Raw genomic sequence first — 24,194 nt, 5'->3', positions numbered from 1 at the left:
TAGCGGATGTTGTGGATGGCCAGATTGGATGGGTCATTTGGCCTTTATCTGCCATCATGTTTCTATAATCAGAAATTTCTATGACATCACAATGCAAGTGTTAAGGGTCTTAGCCAATAGGGAGAGGAGGAGAAAGTGGATGCTGTGGATGGGCCATTTGGCTTTTATCTGCCATCAGGTTTCTATAATCAGAAAGTTCTATGACATCACAATGCAAGTGTTAAGGGTCTTAGCCAATAGGTAGAGGAGGAGATAGTGGATGCTGTGGATGGGCCATTTGGCTTTTATCTGCCATCAGGTTTCTATAATCAGAAAGTTCTATGACATCACAATGCAAGTGTTAAGGGTCTTAGCCAATAGGTAGAGGAGGAGATAGTGGATGCTGTGGATGGGTCATTTGGCCTTTATCTGCCATCATGTTTCTATAATCAGAAATTTCTATGACATCACAATGCAAGTGTTAAGGGTCTTATCCAATAGGGAGAGGAGGAGAAAGTGGATGCTGTGGATGGACTATTTAGCCTTTATCTGCCATCATATTTCTATGTTTCTATAATCAAAAAGTTCTCTGACATCACAATGCAAGTGTTAAGAGTCTTAGCCAATAGGAAGAGGAGATGCAAATGTTAAGAGTCTTAGCCAATAGGTAGAGGAGGAGATAGTGGATGCTGTGGATGGGCCATTTGGCTTTTATCTGCCATCAGGTTTCTATAATCAGAAAGTTCTCTGACATCACAATGCAAGTGTTAAGAGTCTTAGCCAATAGGAAGAGGAGATGCAAATGTTAAGAGTCTTAGCCAATAGGGAGAGGAGGAGATAGTGGATGCTGCGGATGGGCCATTTGGCCTTTAGCTGCCATCATATTTCTATGTTTCTATAATCAAAAAGTTCTCTGACATCACAATGCAAGTGTTAAGAGTCTTAGCCAATAGGAAGAGAAGATGCAAATGTTAAGAGTCTTAGCCAATAGGGAGAGGAGGAGATAGTGGATGCTGCGGATGGGCCATTTGGCCTTTAGCTGCCATCATATTTCTATGTTTCTATAATCAAAAAGTTCTCTGACATCACAATGCAAGTGTTAAGAGTCTTAGCCAATAGGAAGAGGAGATGCAAATGTTAAGAGTCTTAGCCAATAGGGAGAGGAGGAGATAGTGGATGCTGCGGATGGACCATTTGGCCTTTAGCTGCCGTCATGTTTCTATGACATGGCAGGAGTTTTCTCTGCACTAAGTTGTGTGCACAGCAGCTGGACGATGCGTGGTTCAGTGATGGAGAAGGCTGGAGATGTGAGAGCTGTGGCTCTGGAGTCGAGTGTTACCCACTGGAGGAGCAGCCCAAAGAGAGCTCCATCACAGCTGAGGGTTTGATTTATAAATGGTTTTCTCTCATACATCAAGCAGGACTGCAGATCTTCACACCTACACAGGCACTGCTGGAACTAGCTTTGGATTTAGCTCACACCTTTTCTCAGTAGCCCAAGGCGAGTCACAGAGTTACGTTGAGGCACAGTGGGCCTTTTTGTGTCCCCAGAGGGTTTACAATCAAATTTTGTACCTGAGGCACTGAGATTTGAACTCTTGGCTTCGATTCTCAGCCCTTTGCTTTAAGCCCAGTCCTCGGGACACGCCAAGCCAGGCAGTTTTTCAGGATATCCACATTGAACGTGCATGAATTAGATTTGCCTACAAAGGAAGTAATGCATGAAAATTTATCTCTTGAATATCCTGAAAACCTGACTGGGTGTGTCTTGAGGACTGAGTTAAGAACCCCTGCTCTGGTCACTTAAAGACTGTGTCCTTCTCCTAAAATAGCACTGCACAGAGTGTCGTCGTTCTGCCCTCCCCCATCACCTGCCTGTCTGTCTGTCTCTTATCAGGCTTTCTCCATCTTCCTGCCTCCTTTTCAGAGCTCTGACAGGGGGGTTTCTTCTTCTCTGCTTGATGCGTGTTGTCTGGGAGGTGCCTGGAAACAGGATCAGGAAGTGTACTGGAACCTGTGAAGGATTTTCCATGCTGCTGGCCTGATGCTTGTGAGTTTCCATTCTGAATCCAGATTATTGGCTCTGATTGAGTCAATTCCACAGAGTGGATAGGATGGGAGGGAGGTGGAGATTCGTGGCACAATGACTTATCACTGACCAGCTGAATCAGACTTTCTACCAACCACAAGGAAAGGGAAAGCCCACCGACTTCTCTGGTAGGGTTTGGGCCAGGAAGCCTTATGTTGGAGGGTGGGGTGCAGGAAGACGCTATACCAGTTACAGCGATGGTGCATTCTGGAGCTGCTCGGTGATTTGTTCCTGGTGTGAGACCATCGTGGCCTTCCCAGATGACCTCTCTGATGTGTGTTTACAGACTGTGTTTTCAAGACAGCAGGAGGTAAAATGTGGTGGATTTATAATCTAGCATACAAGAAGGGGCTCCTGGATTCTGAGGTAGCTTTACCATATGGCTCCAGGAAAAAGAGGATGGATTGAGACATCTGGATTTTACTTCCATTGAAAGTGATGGGAGAAAGGAGGACAGATTGAGACATCTGGGTTTACTTCCATTGAAAGTGATGGGGGAAAGGAGGCTTTCAATGGAAGTAAAACCCGGATGTCTTAATTCATCCTCCTTTTTCTGGAACCATATGATAACCCTACCTTGAGGTGATGATACTGTCTTGCTTAATTTCACAGGAGAACCCATTCTATTTGATGTTAAATGTACAGTGCTGTGTATGTCTCTCAGCGCTATAGAAATGATAAATAGTTGTAGTATTTTATATGACAGTGATGTGGTAGGTTCAAGTGTCTGCATGATATCACTTATCGGACTGTAGGGGGGGTGATGTATTTTTATACATATACTGTGTCTAAAAATAAACTGTTTTGTCACCTTTCATCCTGGGAGGGAAGAGAGAATGGAATGGAAGGAAGGGGGAATGGGACGGAGGGAAGGGGGAAAGGGAGGGAGGGAGGAGGAATGGAATGGAAGGAAGGGGGAATGGGATGGAGGGAAGGGGGAATGGGAGGGAGGGAGGAGGAATGGAATGGAATGGAAGGAAGGGGGAATGGGAGGGAGGGAAGGGAGGGAGAGGGAGAAGGGAGGGGCATGATAATGGGGGATTATGGTTTGTCATATAGAATGTTTGGAGGAATGATAGCATTTTATGATAATATTTTTTAGATTATATGGATTGGAATTTTAAATATGTGAAATTATTTGTAAAGAATATCTTTATGTATTATATGAATGTATTTTGTTCCTTCAATAAAAATGTTTAGCGCACGCGAAACGCTAACTCATCCATTATATCCTATAGTCGTGTTGGCGTTTAGCGTACACTACAACAGCTAGTGTGCCTTAGGGCTCCTTTTACTAAGGTGCACTAGCGTTTTTAGCGCACACAGCAGATTAGCACGCTAACCCCGTGCTACGCGGCTAGAACTAACACCAGCTCAATACTGGCGTTAGCGTCTAGCATGCGCGGCATTGTAGCGCACGCTATTATGCGCGTTAAAGCCCTAACGCTGCTTAGTAAAAGGGAAAAAAACCTGGTATGTTTCCACACATATAATATGAGCTATTCCAATGTATTTTTCTAAGACACATGCTAATTGGAAAACTAACACATTTTTTAAAAGGCTTTTCTTTTTAGGTTCTTGCATGAAACCTGCAAAAAACCAAACAAAAAAAGCCATAAAAACAAATTTGCTAATTTTTCAACTAGGTGTCTTAATAAAAATAAACTGGTAAAGCAGGATGCATGTTATATGTGTGAAAATATGGTAATTTATTGCATGTCTCGAAGGTAATCTGCCTCACAGTTCTGCCTCCAGGGGTAGATGCTTCAATGTAACAAATATAACAGCCCCTTATATCAAGCTGTGCTAGAGATTTCTGGTACGGGCAGGCATGCTTACCTTGCTGGCCGTAGCATAGCTCTGCTATAATATTCCACTGTTGAAGGTGAAATATTCACTGGGAGATGGAGGGATTCCGCTGCCCTGTTGCTGAGATTAGACGAAGACCTAGATTTAAAATAGAACATTAGTTTGAAAGAGTTCAGCTAGCCCTTGAAATACAATCATTTGGCTTTTCTTTTTTTCTGTTCAGATTTATATTTTTGAACAAAAGTGGTACTATGTCAGAACATCACTTTTCTATATGTCCCCATTATGAGTTTAAGAAAATCAGGGATTGTGGTATTGTTCCTCCCTCTGTTGATCCCTAATGCAACTGGCACATGACACGGGGACAGATTTTTTCCCGGTCCCCGCGGGAACTCATTTTCCTATCTCCATAAGTTTTTTTTCCTGCCCCTTCCCCATTCCTGAAAGCTCTGGGGCAGGGACAGGGACGGCGGCAAAACCCCCGGGGACGGCGAAATTGGGTTCCTGCAGGGATGGGGACAAATTTGTCCCCGTGTCATTCTCTGTCACACTGATCCACATAAAGCATGAACACAGCATGGACAGCTGAAGAGCAGATCTTCATTGCAGCCCTATGGCAGGCCTCACAATGAGAAACCTAAAGCGTGAATACAGCACGGAGAACTGAAGAGTATATCTGTTCCCTATCTGGACCCTGCTTCTGCATTTAATTTTATGCTTTTGTGTCATTTTTCCCCCTAAAAATAGAATCTAATTTTGTAGATTAATAAAGCACAGACTGATATGTGCTGTGGAGGGGCATTTTCAAAAACATATGTCTAAGGGGTCCTTTTGCGTTAAACCGCCTGCCGCACTAGCCGCCAATGCCTACATTGAGCAGGCATTAGTTTTATAGCCGGCCGCGGGGGTTAGCGCATGATGAAATGTCCGACGCGCTAACCCAGCTAGCGCAGCTGGATAAAAGGACCCCTAAGTCCGATTTGGACATATGGTGCTAGACGTCCGAAGTCGGCAGGAAGAAAATGCCTATTTTCCAAAGGCAAACCACCACACGTCTAGAAATGATTTCTTTTTGAAACTCCTCTATCTGGACGAGCAGGCCATTGGGATGTCTATCATCCAAAATTTCATCCAAGTCCCAAATACCCAGAACAAGACCATTTGGACGTGGGATTGGCCAATCTTGTAATGGACTGCCCACCCAGACATGGCAACGGAGCAGTGGGGCATTTTAGAGGGCACTGCTGTGAACTTCACATAAAACATCTCACCAGAACTTCCTTATAGGTTATGGTGATCTCCCCCAAACACCCCCAAAAACCACTATATCCACCTATCTACAACCCCCAGTAGCCCTTATGGCTGCAGGTGGCACCTATATGGAAGTAGAGTAGTGTTTTGGTGGGCTCACATTTTCCACCATGAATGTAGTGGTTAGAGTGGCTTACGGGACTTCCTACTGCTCTCTATGGTTCAGTAGTCCACCCACCAGGCTACTTAAGACACCTGTATGCAGCTCTAGTAGGCTTTTCTATACCAGGTGCTGATGTTCTGAAGACAGGTATGTACGTTTGTGTTCTAATCTTTGTGGGTATGAGGGGGTCTTACCTTGATGCATGCAGTGGTCATCTGATCAGTTTTGGCACCTTTGTGGCACTTGGACCCTTCTAAAACAGGTCTAGTTGCAAATGTATAAGCTCCATCCAGGATGTCTTGAAAAATGGTTGATTATTCCTGCAAAATGTCCATGTCTAACACACCCTTGAGACCGCCCAAAGCCCATCCATAACATGCCTCCACCATGCTCATCTCATGCTCTGAACGTACAGAGGCTGAAACACCTTGCTAGATGTACAGAAAGATGGTTTTGATTATTGGCGCTTGGACGTCCTGGCGATTAGGATGTTCAAGTTCTGATTTAGGATGCTGTTTGGTCATCTATGTTTTTTGATTATGGTCCCCCATAGTCTGAATAAGGAGTGAAGTAGGCCACATCACAAACTGCACTCAACTAAAATTCATGTCAGTCTCTGTAAAGATCCCGTAGTGGTTTGTCCAGCACGCAGTGTTGGAATGGTTTGGGTGTCGCTTGGCTTTCTCATGATATCAGACGTGAGGACAGATTCATAGTGACTGCTGAATTATGGGCAGCCTGCCTTTTGTCAGTGACTGGGGGGCCTCCCTGGGCTTCAGACCCTCAACTTAGAGGGAGAGATGTTGGCATTTAAGCTGCCATCTGAACAAGCTCCCAGGGCTCTTTACAGCGTGCAGCCACTCCAGTGGGGCCCATTTCTGGTGGTCCTTGCTGAGCTGCTTTGCACTCTCACTCCTAGAGCTGGAGATCCGAAAATAACTTTTGGCAGCTTTGGAAGCTGATATTGAGTAACTCTGAATTATAGAAAATTATCCAGTGTTTTGTTTTCATGCCAAAACCTGAACTTGTCCAGAACTTGAATGTTACAATAACATCTTTGTCAATTTTTTTTACTCGTGTGATGAATTTGGTTTTATGTTCTTTCGTAGTGATTCGCCATGCATGTTTGGAGTTTTCTAAAGAATAATTTAGCTTCATAAGCACCCTTTGAGGAGTTGAGGAGTGGCCAAGTGGTTAGAGCAGCTGCCTCCACCCACACCCTGAGGTTCTGAGTTTGATTCCCGCTGCAGCTCCTTAGGACTGTGGGCGACTCACTTAACACGTCATTGTCCCAGGTACAAATTAAGTACCCGTCTAAAATGTGTAAACTGCTTTGATTGTAACTACGCAGAAAGGTCCCATCCCCCTTTACTCTTACCCTTTGGTTTATTAATGAAACAGCTGTCCTGTCTCGTGGTGGATGAATAGTCCTGGGGATCTCTGCGTGCCAGTTTAGAAGTAATTTGTGTTGAAATGCGACCTGTGTTAAAAGCAGCTGGCATGTGAGTCTTATGCTAGGCTCCGGGCTCTGAAAACGCTGTTCTCTGTAATGGCATGTCAGGAGTGCTGTGTGTTTAGGGGTGAAAACGATTTGAAAAATAGGCCTTGCAGATTCAAATGCCCACACGTTGGGACTCCCAGGTGGACCCTGGCCGAGGGTGATCTCCAAGGCTGTCACTCCTGGATCTCCAAGGCTGTTCCTGGATCTCCGGTTACCACGATGTTTCCGCCCTGATATTTAAGTCCAGTCCACACATATACAGGGTCAAACTTCTGGAATATACATCAATCAGTAATAGCTATATGAACACTTGAGGTAGTTTCTGATTTCATCATAGAATACAGGATAATTTTTGCTTGATTCTTCCTAAGCTGAACAGGGAATATTTTAGGACCCTGGCTGTCTTAGTAGATAGTGGATTCCCTGGGAAACGAGTCCACCCGAGGCTGTATTTCTCCTTCCTCTGTTTATAAATGTTGAAAATTTCAACATTCTGCATCCCTGCCAGTCTGGTTTCCGAAACTGTTTAGGCTGCCCTACTCATCGAGGTCTGATCCACCTTTGATGTTGGTGATGTAGCATTAGAAGTCTCTCTCTACTTAACTGCGGCATTTGACATGGTAGACTACCCACTCCTCTTGTCCGGACTTAGCTCTGTAGGATATTACTGGAACGCTTCTTCGCTGGCTTACAGCCATTCTGTCTGGATGATTGGACGCGGTCTCCCAGGACTCCACTGGGGTTTTCCACACCACCACCTTTACTGTATTCAAGATCTTTGTTTCAGGGCTTTCTATGACGCTAATGATCTCTTGTTCCTTATCTCTTGTGACTCTTCTTTGATCAATCTCATTGACTTACAAGTTTGCCTTGATACAGTTGCAGCATGCTTAGCTGACAATGTTGAATGAGCATCAGTGCATTATCTCGCCGGCCTGCAGTATGAAGCTCTACCATGGTTTAGTAAAAGGAGCCCGGAATTTGGCAATTGGGCCCCACTTGAAGCATCCCAGGATACACTGCTTAGGGTCAGGTGTAGCCATGTTTCAAGATGGTGGCATAGAGGCAGGACTGAGTGGACATTGCTTTTGCCTCTTTAAAGGTACACAATGGGGAGGATATGGGGGAGGGTGCTGCTAAACCTGAAATTTTTTAGTTTATTTCCCATTTGATAAACCGCCTTTCAGAGGAAAATTGAAGCTCTATATAATAATTTTAGAAAATGGGAAAAGAACAGAGGAAAAAATATAGAAAGAAAGGAACCCCCCCCTCCAAAGAAAGAAAGAGTCCAGGGTGCAGGTCTGTTGCTGGGTTCCTCAAGTGCCAGAGGACGGGAAGAGCATTGTGAACAAATAGGTTTTCATGGCAACCCTAAAGCTCAGAGTGGAGGGTGATGGAGGGCATTGCAAAGGGAGAGGACCATGCAGAAGAAGGCAGAATGATGGGAACAGTGTATGGGGGGGGGGGGGACAGGATTGAAAGATGGGTGGCAAAGGCCAAACAGCGGGCTCAGGAGGGAGCGTAGGAACAGATGAGGACAGAGAGAAGCCGGAATTCCAGTGCGAAGGATTTTATGGAAGGAGATAGGCAGCCAGTGGTGTTGAGCCAAGAGAGGGGAAATATGACCAGAACGGTGTGGATGGGTGAGCATAGATGATGTTAAAATAATGGAGACGTGAAAAACCCAAAGCATACAGCAGAGTAGCATAGGGCGAATCATCAAGAGAGCAGATGTAGCAGAGTGAGAAAAAGCAAACGCAGGCAACATTAGAAATATGTGGACTGAAAGGGAGTTAGGAATCCAAGGTTAAGGAATTCACAAGCCCCAGAGGCGAGTTGCAGAGGGAAGAAGGGGCTCCCTGTGACCCAAAGGGTGGGTGGGAGCTGCTAAATAACAGAGATTTTAGTTTTGATTTCAGGAGCAGGAGATTGGGTTGGAGGGAGGAGGTGCCACTACAGATTAGAGACTGATACAAAAAGCTATCAGAGGCAGAGAGTTGGCTCAGGGGGGGGGGGGGGGAAGAGGGTGTGCCACTGATAGACAGACTCTCATTCTTGTCAACCGACCCGATCCCAGTGAAAGATTTCTGACATTTGTCCACACGTCAAAAGCCATTTTTCATTTTCTGCATTGAGAAGGACAAGGGGTAACCATTGGTTGCCCTAGATCGGAAGCATGGGATGTTACTACTCTTTGGGATTCTAGAATCTTGTTACACTTTGGGATTCCGGAATCTTGCTATTCCTTGGAATTCTGTATGGAATGTTGCTACTCTTGGGTTTTGGCCAGGTACTAGAGACCTGGATTGGCCACCGTGAGAACGAGCTACTGGGCTTGATGGACCATTGGTCTGACCCAGTAAAGCTATTCTTATGTTCTTATTGAGGGGGAAACAGATGGTGACCACGTTACCGATCATTTTAATGAGGTGCGCAGTCATGTTTACTAGGCAGTTTAACTCCTGCCCTCAACTGCTTTCTACATTGCGTGGCTGGTAATATATGCATAGACTGCAGGTAACCGCTGCTTTCAGCATTGGCCCCTCAGTGAAGATTAGCTAGTTAACTTGATTCCACAGGAAGCTCTTCAGTCCTCCAAAATAACCCGTTCAACTCTGTAACTCTTCTGGAAATGTCCAGATAACCTCTTGAACCGCAAGGTAATGGCGGAATAAAAGTCACTAATGTAATGTAAAATGATCCCTCTTCATTATCGAGATTCAGCACAGATATTTTCCCTCTGAAGCCATAAATGTATATAAACTACTCTGCCAGTCCTCCTGGCTGCTTTCTGGAAAAATATGAGATGTGGACTAAAGCTGCTTCAGGGCACAGGCTTCCTGCACTACCCAGCACGCCCACATCTAGGGCTGAACACCAGGCTTGAAGACACCCGGGTCACATATATACCATGCTTTTAACTGCACCAGTGGCCTGCAGTTTCTGTGAGAGTGCTGCAGACTGCTCATTTCCTGTTGTCAGGTTCATCATAAGAATTGCCGCTGTTGGGTCAGACCACTGGTCCATCCTGCCCAGCAGTCCGCTCACGTGGCAGCCCCCAGATCAAAGACCAGTGCTCTAAATGAGTCCAGCCTCACCTGTGTACGTTCCAATTTAGCAGTGTACAGTGTTCCCCCGTGAATTTGGGGGTCGCGAATCGTGGACTTGCTCATTCGCGGTCTGCTCTGACCACCTCTTCCTGTAGAAAAGTCGGGCTACACCTATCAGGAGCTGCGTGTCAAAGCAGTTCCTGATTGGTGTTGCCTGACTTTACTACAGGAAGAGGCGGTTGGAGCAGACCGTGATTTTCTTCACCCGCCGCTGCTCCAGCTGCCCTCTCCTGCCTCCCCTGCCTTTGGACAGGCGAAAAACCGCATTTGCGTTTTTTTGAAATTCATGGGGGTTCCTGGAACAGAATCCCCGCGAATATCGGGGGAGTACTGTATCGCAAACTGTGTGCCATACAAGATTTCAGGGGTGCTGCGAGACGCTGGGGACGAGGAGACTGACTGCCTACAGGAGGCATGGCTCTCACGATGAGAGGCACATCCTGTAGGCAGTAAGCTGCCGCCAGCACCTCTCCTGCTCCCCGGCGTCTCACCTCCTCTCCGTGCCTCTTCTTTTTTCTGCACCCCCCCCCCCCCCACTGGTGACTCAGGGCCCCGTTTGGAGGACCTCCATGCATGCATGGACGTCAACGGTATGACATCATGCATGCGCAGGAAATCATCACGTCAACATCTGTGTACTTCTGGATGCCCTCCAGCTGTGGGTGCCAGTTTAGTGTGCCGCGGCTCGCAGAATTTGCGAGACACTGATCTGTACACCTATCACTCCAAAAACCAGGAAAGTGACACCATACCAGAACCATTATGTAAATATTACAACACCAGATATGGCCAATGTTCTCTCCAAACCATAGACCGTAATCATTCACCTACACAAACACAAACCAAAATATCTGTGCCATGATCCTCAGTGAAATAATCTAAATTCTGGATGTGGCCAGTCTCTTATAAATTGTAAACCACATTGAACTCCTCCTGAGGCATATTAGCGATCGATATATACTCGTGTAATGTACGGTGGCATATTAATTTACCCTATTGGGATTCATTGTAAAAATAAGATATTTCCACACGCAGCGCATCTGTCCTTAAATAACTGCAACTTACTTAGTAGAGGCCTTGAGTCCTGCCATGAAATGCTTCCAGGATTAATAGAAAGATCAGAGTCCTTCTCCGGCACGCCCGCTTGCTTCTCCCCACTATCCCACACATGCCAGTTGATGGGCCTGGGAACGGTAGTGTGAATGAAAAGCAAGCTCTTTCGTGTCACGGCCTTCTCTTCCGCGTCCGCTTCAAATATGAAATTGTACTATTGCTTGAAGCCAGTTCATCACATCCTGTTATGAAAGATTTTCGTGACATTCTCTGCATTCTTGGCAAGAAAGGCCTTTTCTTTCTGTGGTTCTGTTTCTGTAGCAGTCTTTCAAAACTGTTCCCAAAAGCTGTTTGGCCCAGTTTAGCTTAGGTCTGATGGCTCGTAATGAAAGGGAAGTAGGCCTCAAAACCCCAGAGGGAAGGAACATTGGTCTGCAGCCCCCACCTCCCATCCACTGCTGGGAAGATGTGGGTGGGAATGGAAACCGGCCACGGGGTGCCTCAGTCTGAAGACTCCAATATTGGGGCAGTCTGGACATCCCCCCACAGTGATGGATGGCTGCATGAGGTGCGTGGAATGTTCTGGAAATAAGCTTTTCATTTCTCACCTGTTCTCATGATTTGAAGAACTACACAGAGAGCCTGTCATTACTGTACATTTCAGCGTTGTTTGACTTACAGAATAATATTTCTTTCTCCTGCTGTTCTTTTCTCATCATTCTAGTAGGGTATATGTTTCATTAATAGGTGGTTGTCTTTGTCTCCTTTTTGTTTATAGACTTTTTTTTCTGTATTGATGTGTTTTATTTACTGTATAGCACACTCCAAAACCAAAATCCACTCACAAATTTATACCTACCCCAGAGATTTGCTCTTACACCTCCCCATACCAAAAATTAACACTCGCAGCGTACTGTTATTATCTGTAATCCAGAGGAGTCACAATTTTAAAACAGGCTCAGATAAGGCTGGAGGAGTTTTGAGGAGAGAATGGCTCAAAGCAAGCAGGGAAGGTTTGGGGGGGAAAAATTGGTTAACTGGGGAGAGGAGTTTCCAGATTATAAAAAAAAACTAAAACAATTTTGTTTTTTAATTCCATGTCATTTTCAAAACAAAATCACGCAAAATCGGAAACGTCATGTGACTTGAAAGCCCATCCGTACCTCCCAGATCCCCTCGGTCCACACCCTTAGGGTCATCTTTGACTCTTCTCTTCACATATGCCAAAATGTGCCATTTCTTTCTCTATGATCTGTCCCTTCCTCACAGAAAACACCACCAAACCCCTTATCCATTCCCTCCACAGCACCTGCTTGGACTACTGCAACCTGTTCCTCACAGGTCCCCTACTAGACCACCCCTCCCCCCTTCCATCTATTCAAAATTCACCTGTACAACTTACAGATATGAAAATGGTTTTCCCTTCTCCTGATTTCCCCTATTATTGCATCTATATACTGAACTAATGGTTTCTGATCTCTAAACAGAACCTGAGTGAACACAACAGTTTTAAAATTATTACTTAATTTAAGTAATAAACACAGTTATCCAGCACCCATATCGCCTCCTAAGCTTAATAATTGGTTTCAACAATAATTGAGTGGCTTTGTGGACAATTTTGCAGATTTACGGCTTTCTGGATTTAGGCCCTGATTCTATAAATCACAGGTGCCAAACTCAAGGCTCGCCTGGCTGTTTTATACAGTCCGCGGTATGTCTTAACCTTCTGGCCAGCTCCCACCTGGCTGTTTTATGCAGCCCATGGTCCGATGCCCCCGGTGTTATCTTGTGGCCAGCTCCCTGCTCCTCTTACATCCCGCGTCTCATCCAGACGCGATGCCAGAGAGAAGGGTTCCGGTTCATATGCAGAACGTGTGAAGAGCATGGAGCCGGCCACAAGATAACACCGGGGGCATCGGACCATGGGCCGCATAAAACGGCCAGGTGGGAGCCGGCCAGAAGGTAAGACACCCACTGGAGGGAGGCAGAGCATGGAGGGAGGGAGACAACAAAGGTAGGGGGAATGGTTTTATTTTCAAGTTAGTATTTGAATTGTGTCAATTTTGAGCATTTTAATCTGCTGTCTATCTTTTGCACTGCTCAGGAAGAAATACAGTTGTTTCTTTTTCTCTGGGGGTTGTTCTGCTTGCAGAGTCTTGAATCTTAGGGTTTCGGTTGTATATATTAGTACTTTTAGTTTGTGGTCCCGTATTTGCATAGGGGTTCTCTGTTCTGGTAAGAATGAATGTTTAGAAGCATACAGTGTGTTCTGTGTAGTTTAATTTTGTGGTTAACCATTATGTGTTAATAAGATTTTATTGTGTGTGTATATAAGAAAAATGAATGGAAAAAGTGGTATTACAATTAGTACTATTATGGAGGCGGGATCTGGGGGCGGAGTCTGGCCCATAACTTAGCCTGTATTTTGGATTTCGGCCCCTTAATGTGATTGAGTTTGACACCCCTGCTATAAATGGTGCCTAAGTTCTAGGTATGAAAAACAATACAAAGGAAAAGTGCAACCCCATGTGTAAAAGCAGAGAACAAATCAAGTGAGGAGGGGACGCTCTTTGAACCGCTGCAAGGACAATCAATTTATTAAAGTATCCACAAGCTTCAAAATTAAAGTGCAAGATGTGGCAGGCATTCAACAAGTCCTTTATAATGAAACATATACTGGACCCTAGTGCATATTACAATCCGAAGGACTGGGTTCTTGTATATACTGTATATCAGGGAAGTGTGTGGCGCAGTGGTTAAAGCTACAGCCTCAGCACCTTGGGGTTATGGGATCAAGCCCACGGTGTTCCTTGTGACCCTGGTACATTAAAGAGATTATGAGCCCACCAGGACAGATAGGGAAAAATGCTTGAGTACCTGAATAAATTAATATGAACCGTTCTGAGCTCTCCTGGGAGAGCAGTCGAGAAAATTGAATATATAAACAGTGTGAAAAGTGGTGACCAGAGCTGGTATTGTGATGTCATAATGCCTCATTCCACCAATAAGAGCCAACCTCACCAATGATGTCACAATGGCTGGATTGTCCTATACAGTACTTGGCTCATTTTTGCTAAATTATGATTTCTGGAGTGGCCCAGTGGTTAAAGCTACAGCCTCAGCACCCTGAGGTTGTGGGTTCAACCCCACGCTGCTCCTTGTGACCCTCGGCAAGTCACTGAATACCCCCATTGCCTCAGGTACACTAGATAGATTGTGAGGCCACCGGGACAGACAGGGAAAAATGCTTCAGTACCTGAATAAATTCATGTAAGCCATTCTGGGCTCCTTTGGGAGAACGATATAGAAAACTGAATAAATAAATCTATATATATAAAATCGGAGGTATGTATGTGTGTATGTGCCGCGATCACGCAAAAACGGCTTGACCGATTTGAACGAAACTTGGTATGCAGATCCCTCACTACCTGGGGTGATATGTTCTGGGGGTCTCGCGGCCCACAACTCTGTGTTGCTTGCTCAAGGGTGGGTTCACCCAAGAATTTATATGTTCTTGCTCCTGGAGGTGAAACTAAAAATGTTGTTTATAATCACGTTTTGCGTTAGTTGAATTGTATTCATTTTGTCAAATATTTCACATTATAATTTGAATATTGTACTTTTTATAAAGCTGTAAAAAAATAATTTCATTCACCACTATAAAGTATCTTTATTTGAATCCATTTACAGTGTTATTGCTATAATTAAATACCCGTGCAACGCCGGGGCATCAGCTAGTATCTAATATAATAAAGAGCTAGCCGCGCATGCGCACTCCTATTTGCGTGTTCCGTGCATGTAGGTCTGTGGCCGAAGGAGTGCACATGCGCGCTAATACGTCACCAGCCGATCGCCTCCACAGGCCGGACAGCAGCCAGACAGACCGCGGGAAGGGGAAGGGAAAGGGGGGGGGAGGGCTTCGAGGGAGCCGGCTGTCGGTGGAGGGTAGACGCGGGCCCAGGACGGACTTGCTCCAGCTGTACAATCCTGTCCCTTAAACTCCCTGGCCGCCTAAGTTATTTTAATTTGAAATCTGCCGCCGCCGCCGTGGCTCCTCTCTCATCTTCCGACATAATATAAGTGCAGCTCATGAGAGGAGCCTCAGCGGCGGCTTTGAAAACGGCTCCCTTAATTCTTTGCTGGATTTTTTTTTAAAGTTTAAAGCTGCCGCCGTGGCTCCTCTCACGATCCCGGCCTGTGTCAGAGAAGGCTTCCGACGCAGGCGGGATCGTGAGAGGAGCCGCGTCGGCATCTTTAAACTTAAAAAAAAAAATCCAGCAAAGAACTAAGGGAGCCGTTTTATCTGCATGCTGCTACGAAGGAACAGGTGAGGGGGGAGGGAAATGCTGATGCTGATGCACAGGGAGCAGGCAGGCATGGCAGGCAAGCAGGGGGAGAGGGAATGGGGCTGCTTTGGGGGTAGGGGTGTGCTGGGGGCACACAGCAATCATGGGCAGGGGATCACAGAGCAGGCAGGCATGGCTCAACAAGGGGAGAGGGAAAGGGGGCTGCTTTGGGGTGAGGGGTTTGCTGGGCCAGACAGCAATCATAGGGGGGAAACAGAAGGGGGCCACGGAGCAGGCAGGCATGGCACAAAAGGGGGCAGGGGCATTGGGAAACGGGGCTGCTTTGGGGGGAAGGGTGTGCTGGGGGCACACACCAATCATGGCGGGGAAGAGAAGGGGGCCACAGAGAGATAGGCAGGCATGGCGCAATGGAGAAATACAGGCAGGCAGGGCGCAAGGCAGAGACACAGACAGAAAGAATGACAGACAAACAGACAGCATCCAAGCACAGAGAGAGAAAGGAAAAAAAAACAGTCGTCTACTCTAGCGCCCGTTGGACAGGGGGAGAACGAAAGAGATGCTGATGGACAGGGGGTTGAAGATAAAGGAACGGAGGACTAATGTTGGACAGGGGGAGAAGGATAGAGGTGCTGCTGGACAGGGGGGAGGTAAAACAAAGGGAGAAGGGCTGCTGCTGCATAAGGAGAGCAGTGAAGGGGTGGTGGTGGACACAGGGGAGGTAAAAGGAAGGGAAAATGGACAGGGGGAGCAGGCAAGGGGTGGTGATGGACAGCCAAGGAAAAAGAAAGGCAGAAAGAAAGAAAGCGGCTAAGGAGAGAGAGAGAAAGAAATAAAGACACACACACATATGTTCTAGCACCCGTTAATGTAACGGGCTTAAAGACTAGTTTCATTATAAAGGACTTGTTGAATGCCTGCCACATCTTCCACTTTAATTTTGAAATTTGTGGATATTTTAATAAATTGATGGTCCTTACAGCGGTTCGAATACTGTCCCTTCCCCACTTCATTTGTCGTCTAACTTCTAGGTGCCATTTAAAGAATCGTATTCATGGGCATTAAAACCTTTGGTGGCGAGTAAGAGGGAGGGGCAGTCTACCCTGGCAACGTCTTGGTGAGGGTGCAGGCACCCATTCTCCTCTTCGCCCCCCCCAGGCACCTTCCACACCCCCTCACCGCCACATGTGCATGACGCTTCCCCTGTACTTCCGTAATATTCCTGGCAGAGCAGCAACCAGCCATTGACTCTTCCTCTGATGTTACTTCCTGGACCCACACCTAGGAAAAGCCGAATTGCTGTTCTGGGGAAGGGAAGCGGGCGCAACTCTATTGAATATTCTTGTCAATCTGTCCATTGTAACTTCCTGACCCAACTTCTTGCAATGTAATTCGACCTTGAACTGGATAGGTGAAGGTGGAATAGAAAACCTGATTAACAGAACATAACATGTTTAATAACCATTAAGTATTTCCTCAGATTCCAGTGGTCTAATATTACATTAAAAAAAAAAAAAGATCAGAATCTATTCAGTGTGGCTTTGCAATAATGAGGTTGGTGGGGGGGGGGAAGACTTTTAACTTCACCATATGGTCTTCCAGTATCATGGCCACAGTCCCGTCTTCTCTGGTTCCTACACTGAATCCTCATCTACTTCCACCCTTCTCTTACTGACCTACACTACAAGTGTATTCTTTTTGTGGCTCTTCATGACTCGCCTTCCTTCTCGCTCCCTGGCTGTCAGTTCAGGCCCGACCCCTCACCCTCCTGGAAAACTCTGCTTGTTGGCTGTGTCAGTCTGAGCCCTTCTCCTTCTCTGCCAGCTCCAGATTGCCCTTTCCACCTTGCTCCATTGTGTGCTTGAAACAGACTTCCTGAGCGGGTACGTCATGCTCTCTCTCTGCTCTTCCTGAAATCTGGTCCAGCTCCCCCTCCCTCTTTTGGTGGCTTCCTTTAAACTTGAACCCAGCTTTGTTGATTTTATCCATTTTCTTAATAAATGAAAACTTAGTCCTGTGTGTTTCTCCTGACTGCACCGTAAACTCTCTGGAGCCCTCGTCTTCAGCACTGATAAGTTGGCCAAGTTGCTGTATGCAGTGTTGACCCTGTACAAGATGAGCTGTGCGTAGGTCACACTTGGGCCAGCCCTGACTGGGCTGCTTGGGCTTGGATGCTGGAGTACCTGAAGGCAGGATGAGAGATGCGCTGGTGACATGAGTGGAGAATGCACCAGTAGAAGAGACTGCAGCCGATTTTCATTTTTTTGGGCCAGCCCTGACTGGGCTGCTTGGGCTTGGATGCTGGAGTACCTGAAGGCAGGATGAGAGATGCGCTGGTGACATGAGTGGAGAATGCACCAGTAGAAGAGACTGCAGCCGATTTTCATTTTTAACGTCCATGACGGTCACTTCTCACATCCTTCCTGTTCTCTCACTCCCTTTAAGTGGTGATGGTAGTGTCTCCTGCATACACCCTCCTGTTTTAGCCTTGCGCCATTTCTGAAAATGTGAGTCTGCACTTTGCTGCTGGTCTCCAGCCTGATTCTGAAAACCCTTGGAAGATGAATCCTAGGATTGGCCTTGGGGGATAGTTGTGGACCATGAACGCCTCTGTCTCTGCTATATCTATTCCTGCTGCAGCAGCCGTGCGGCAAGGCCGGAAGCCCAGTAGGCGCCGAGCCTTGGAGAGAGGCTCTTTCCTGAGAGGAATGGCAGTTGGCGTACTCTGTGAGCAGACTGGGAGTGGATAAGGAAACCTCCACCTTCTAAGAGCACTGCCTGGGTTCCTGGTTTAAATGCAGTTAAGATCTTATTGTCTTGGCTTCCTGCTGGAAGGAGTTGAGGAAGGCTGACCTCTGACTGCGTCCAGTATTCTTATATGTAATGGATTCAGGATGTTGAGGCGGAATGAGGGAACCTACCCTCCCCCTCAAGGAGTCAAATTGTTCCTTACAGCTTCATTTGCGGACAGCTCAAGACTGTAGCATGACAGGCGTGAAAATGGATACGATGGAGGTGCTGCGAGAGAGGATATGAAAAAGCCATGGTGAGAAAGGTGGTTTGCTTTTTAAAGCACTTCTCCTCTTTCTAACTGGAAGACTACAAGGGCTAAATGGTCTTTCTGTGGTCTACAGTGAGCCAGTAAGTGGAGGCATATGAAGACCATTTGGCCAATCCAGGCTCCCAGTTCGCTTTCTGTCTGGGTAGGTGAACATATAAATTGCTCCTTGACTCCTTGTAGCTCGGTACAGCCATCATGGGAGCCTAGCACAAGTTTATCTATAAATGATCTGGAAATTGGAACGACGAGTGAGGTGATTAAATTTGCAGATGACACTAAACTGTTCAAAATTGTTAAAACGCATGCGGATTGTGAAAAATTGCAGGTCAACCTTAGGAAACAGGAAGACTGGGCATCCAAATGGCAGATGAAATTTTATGTGGGCAAATGCAAAGTGATGCACATTGGGAAGAATAATCCAAATCATAGTTATCGGATCCTAGGGACCACCTTGGGGGTCAGCGCTCAAGAAAAGGATCTGGGTATCATTGTAGAAAATACAATGAAACCTTCCGCCCAATGTGTGGCAGTGGTGGCCAAAAAAGCAAACAAGATGCTAGGAATTATTTAAAAAGGGATGGTTAACAAGACTAAGAATGTCATAATGCCCCTGTATTACTCCATGGTGCAACCTCACCTGAAGTATTGCATTCAATTCTGGTCTCCTTATCTCAAGAAAGATATGGTGGGACTACAAAAGGTTCAAAGAAGAGCGACCAAGATGGTAAAGGGGATGGAACTCCTCTCGTATGAGGAAAGACTAAAACGGTTAGGGCTCTTCAGCTTGGAAAAGAGACGGCTGAGGGGAGATAGGATTAAAGACTACAAAATCCTGAGTGGAGTAGAACGGGTACAAGTGGATCCATTTTTCACTCCGTCAAAAATTTCAAAGACTAGAGGACATTCGATGAAGTTAAAGGGAAATACTTTTAAAACCAATAGGAGGAACTCTTTTTTCACTCAGAGATTAGTTAAGCTCTGGAACGGCGTTACCAGAGGATGTGGTAAGAGCGGATAGTGTAGCCGGTTTGAAGAAAGGTTTGGACAAGTTCCTGGAGGAAAAGCCCATAGTTTGTTATTGAGAAAGACATAGGGGAAGCCACTGCTTGCCCTGGATCAGTAGCATGGAATATTGCTACACCTTGGGTGTTGGCCAGGTACTAGTGACCTGGATTGGCCACCATGAGAACGGGCTACTGGGCTTGATTGACTATTGGTCTGACCCAGTGAGGTTATTCTTATGTTCATTTCATACAGCTAATGAAAAGGGTGCAATTCTGACTACTCCATGTGGATTTGTCCAGACTTTTTGTAAACCTTAAAATGTCCTTACAAAAGAACTGACCACATGATTTGAGGTGGCCTTAAGTGAGCCCTGCATTCTGCAGCTGATGGTTATGGGTGCAATGGGTTAAACCCCTGGATTCTATCTAGGTCACCTAAATATAGGCGTGGATCCTTGATCTGTGTGTCAACTAGTTAGTCAATTAGACACTATTAAACAATTATTGGTATTAACAACTTCACACTGCTCCCTCCGTATTTGCGGTGGATGCGGGAGGAACATAGCCGCGAATATGGAAAAACCATGAATAACTTTTTAAATTGTATTCACTTTTTTTTGTAACAGCCAGCGTTTGTAATATTGAAACCGCGAATAACTTTTCCCCATCTCTCCCTCTCCAGTCCACCAACTCCCCAATGCAAAGTTTGGCTGCGGGCGCCCCGGTCCCTGCTAATGAATGAAAAAGCGAGGTTCAGCTGCTCCCCGGATCCTTCATCTCCTCCGAGCGTGGCTCCACCTGAGCTTCAGACACTCAATGCAAGGAGTCGGGACCTGAGCCCGCACTTTCCTGCACAAGGCAGCGCGAGGGACAGGGGAGCCTGCGTCACCGTTGGAGGATTGGAGAACTGAACCTAGCCGAGCCTGAAGCTGCTGTCACATACCCTGAGTGGCCCGGGCTTCCCTCCCGCTGCTCTTGGTGCCGGCGCTCCTCTCGCGAGACCTGAGCCCGCTGTCACTTAACCCGAGTGGCCCACGCTTCCCTCCCGCTGCTCTTGGTGCCGGCGCTCCTCTCGCGAGACCTGAGCCCGCTGTCACTTAACCCGAGTGGCCCACGCTTCCCTCCCGCTGCTCTTGGTGCCGGCGCTCCTCTCGCGAGACCTGAGCCCGCTGTCACTTAACCCGAGTGGCCCACGCTTCCCTCCCGCTGCTCTTGGTGCCGGTGCTCCTCTCGCGAGACCTGAGCCCGCTGTCACTTAACCCGAGTGGCCCACGCTTCCCTCCCGCTGCTCTTGGTGCCGGCGCTCCTCTCGCGAGACCTGAGCCCGCTGTCACTTAACCCGAGTGGCCCACGCTTCCCTCCCGCTGCTCTTGGTGCCGGCGCTCCTCTCGCGAGACCTGAGCCCACTGTCACTTAACCCGAGTGGCCCACGCTTCCCTCCTGCTGCTCTTCTCGGCGCTGATAGCAGTCAAGCAGCGATTTTCAGCAATTTTGTGGGCGAATGTTGGTAAGCGTTTAACTTTTTTATCGGTACAGTAAAGAAAAGGAACTTTACTCATGATGTAATTTTTTGGGGAGGAGTCAGCATACGAAAAATCGCGAATAAGTGAAACCGTGAGTACAGAAACCACGAATCCGGAGGGAGAAGTGGGGGGGTTAGGGTCAAAGATGGCCCACGAATACAAAAAAATCTCAAATAACTTGTCACTTTCATGTTCACGAGGTTTGTGGTATAGCCCTCACGGATACCGTGAAATAGTGAATAAAACTTATCATTAGTATTCGCGACCCTGCTGAAGCAAGTGCTAAACTTTTCTCTCTTCACCCCCCTAAAAAAAAAAAAATGCTGCTGCTTTTCCTGACCACACTGACGCAAGTTCTGAAATTTTCTCCCTGCCCCCTTTCTCTCTGCACGCTTTTCTCTGACGCTGTCATGTGCCTGACCACGCTGACTAAAAGCGCTGATCTTTTTTCTCGGCGCTCCAGAATGGTGTCATTCGGGGGCGTAAAAATTAAACAGCATTAAAATAGGGGATATTACATATACGAATACAACTATACTGGGTACAAAAGGGAAAAAGGGAAGGATTGCATAGCTTAAAAAATAAAAAAAAGTGGTGGGGAGGGAAAGAACAAACAGGGAACACTGCGAATTGTAAGTCACTAGTATAAGCAGAGTCCAGGAAGGGATAGCAGAGTTCCCTCAGAAAGGCAGTAGGAGGGAGTTCTGTTAGGAGGTTGCCAAGGACAGGGTTACCGGACGTGTCCGCTTTTTAGAGGACCGTTTGGGCTCCCGGACGGACTTTCCAAAACCCAGCATATTGACCGGGTTTTGGAAAGCCCCCCTACAAGCTCCGGCCGCCTCTGGAGGGCCTCTGAGCATGCACAGATGACGTACGCATCCGCGAATGCTCCAGGCCCTCCAGATGTGGCAGGAGGTCGTTACAAAGAGAGGAGCCTTTCTAGGGATGGGGTTGGAGGGCAGAATGCAGTGGGGCTAGAGGCAGAAGGGGCAGGGCCGGAGGCGCAATGGGGCAGGCCATTTTTAAAAATATGGTAATCCTAGGTGTGTATAAATATCCTGAATACCGGTATTTACATGTGCTGCCTACCCATATGTACATAATGCCAATGGTGAAATAGCGCCTAAATGCAATTGTATGGCGTTTGCAGGTGGGCATTCACGTGCATGCAATTTGGGCAGAGCTGGCAGGGCACTCCTTATCTCCCTAATTCTAGAAAGTTGCATACCCAAATTTGCAAGTTATAGAACAAGATCAGTTGTGCATGTAACTTAATTTAATAATGAGCCGTTTACTGATGCTAATGTACAATAATTGCTTATAATTGGCACCAGTTAGCAATCTTTAGTTGCTCCACTATCAGTGTATGTAGCTTCAAGGGGGAGTGGGCCTGGGAGGGGGCGGGTTGGAAGCATGTCAGCCAGTTAGGGGGGTGTGTGTGTGGGAGGAGGGGGGGAAGCCCCAGGCACCATCTTCACGGGGGGCGCCCCACGCATACATCTTTAAATGATAACTAGGCTGAGCAATATCTTCCGTCTGCAGCTCACGCCAATTCCGGCTCCTTTCTCCCTTGTCGCGGGACCAGGACGTGATGTCAGAGGGGAGCCGAGGCCGGCACGAGCAAGAAGTGGAAGACGCTGTTTGCGCCGGCAAGCATTTCAAGAGGTCCGTGAGGTGGGGTGGGGGTGGGGTGGAGGGTGCATGGCGCAGTGGGGAAGAGTGGGGGGGCATACGGCGTGCCACCGCCCCAGGCGCCAACCTCTCTCGATACACCCCTACGTGCTTAACTGCTTAATGTTAGATGTGAGTATTTACAACAGCCTTTGAGGTGGCAGAAGGGCTCAACTGCAGCCTTGCGCTAGTGTCTGTAATGACAGCTGAGGGTGCGATTGGTGTTAAAACACTGGCCCAGTGCACCTCATCCCGGTGACCTTTGGAGAATTTACCCCACTCATGTAGATTTTTGTGTGTGTTCCGTTACGCTGCCATTCTCTGTTGAAAAGTAGGCTCCAAGAAGTTGCCTTTATAGTTGCCCAAATGTAGGTGCCCCTTCCTAGGATTATCCCCTTGGTCTATAGTATTAATATTCCTGCTTTTCTTGGCAGTGCTGAAGTTCAGCCTTTTGCCTACAGCTGGGCTGACCTGAAAGGGTTATAGTGCCGCTCTCTCTAGCACATACCTTCTGTGTCTCTGCTCTGTAAGCCCTCCTCGGAGGGGGAGAGACTGTGGGACTGGGGCAGGGGCTGCCGGTTCTCTCGAAATCAGATCTGCAGGGGCAGAGTTTGTTAGTGGATCTTCTCGGCCTGGTCCGTAGCCATCAAAGCCCCAAACGGGATTCTTAACATAATTTATTCAGTGACCTGTAATGCATAAAATCCGGATTAAAATGTTGAAGCATGGTAAGTCTCTTTATGTTTCAGTACTCCCATTCCTAGACATGAACCGAACCAGGTTGGCATGTATTTTATTCAACGGGTTTTGCTGTCTGTCCTACTGAGAGTAGAGAAAGATTGACACCAGGGAACGGGGCTATTTAGACAGCTCTAGGCTTGGTTTAAATAGAGAAGGCTTTCCATTTTTCCCTTCCCTAATTGGATTCTTCTGTAGATGGGTGGGAGCACACAGTGCGATTCTCTTGGCTATCGGATTTCTTGGTTTGCAGCCCCTTGGGCTCTTCTTTTCCAGAGCTCCTTCTGGGGGTCCTGTGGTCTGGGCGAGCGCTCGCACACATCCTGCTGCCCTGATTCCCCACACTCAAATTCTTTTCTAGGCGTGTTGCTTGCTTTCGGAGAAAGTGGCTGTTAAAAGTTGGGAGCGGATTTCTATGAGCGGCCTAGGACTCGCCGAAAGAGGGTCGTGTGTCCCTGAGGGTGCTGAGAGGATCCCCACTTCCAAAAAGAGGCCGCTTGTTGGAAGTAGGGAGATTTGACTGAGTCCCAGAGCAATACAGCTTTAAAATGTTCACGTTCCTCCTGCTCTTCCCCAGGGCAGAAAGCTGGGTTTGGCAAGGAGTGCTTTCAGAGCCATTAAGTAAGCAGAGCGGGGATTTTCCTGCTTTGGTTTTGGAGAATGTAAAGGATTCAAGTTTATCCACAGCTTCTCTGGAGGGTGGGAGCGCCTGTAGCACTGGCCATCCACGGGAAGCGGCAGCTCCACCCAAGGGGTCCCACTTGCACATTGTGAGGGGTTAGGGTTTCAGCGCTGGGTGGGGAAGCGGTGAACGTACTGTGAACTATGCTAAAAGTTATTTTAGGGGCTGTTTCTTTCTTTTTTGGGGCTATGGTGCTCTAAAAGGACCGATCCTGCCCCCAATTTACCAGAATATTTATAGAGTATGTTCAGGAGCT

General features: G+C 47.0%; 1 protein-coding gene across 4 annotated transcripts in view; it reads left to right on the top strand.

Moving 5' to 3' along the window:
- Window positions 1–24,194, top strand: part of STARD8 (StAR related lipid transfer domain containing 8) — a 217,334-nt gene that overhangs the window by 118,496 nt on the left and 74,644 nt on the right. The window contains exon 1 of one of the 4 annotated variants that reach the window (XM_033945585.1): window positions 18,162–18,305. The exons of 2 other annotated variants lie outside the window; for them this stretch is intronic. Coding sequence is in view for 1 of the 2 variants with exons in the window: in XM_033945582.1 (XP_033801473.1) it covers window positions 23,234–23,246 (13 nt within the window). In the remaining variant the exon portion in view is untranslated. Of the gene's footprint in view, window positions 1–18,161; window positions 18,306–23,218; window positions 23,247–24,194 lie in introns of those variants that run through there. One more of the 4 variants, XM_033945582.1, reaches the window with a different exon arrangement.

This window comes from Geotrypetes seraphini, chromosome 5, assembly GCF_902459505.1.
Source record: "Geotrypetes seraphini chromosome 5, aGeoSer1.1, whole genome shotgun sequence".
NCBI classification, from domain to species: Eukaryota; Metazoa; Chordata; class Amphibia; order Gymnophiona; family Dermophiidae; genus Geotrypetes; species Geotrypetes seraphini.
Note: the sequence above shows the minus strand (reverse complement) of the source record. Positions and strands in the feature narration are given on the sequence as shown.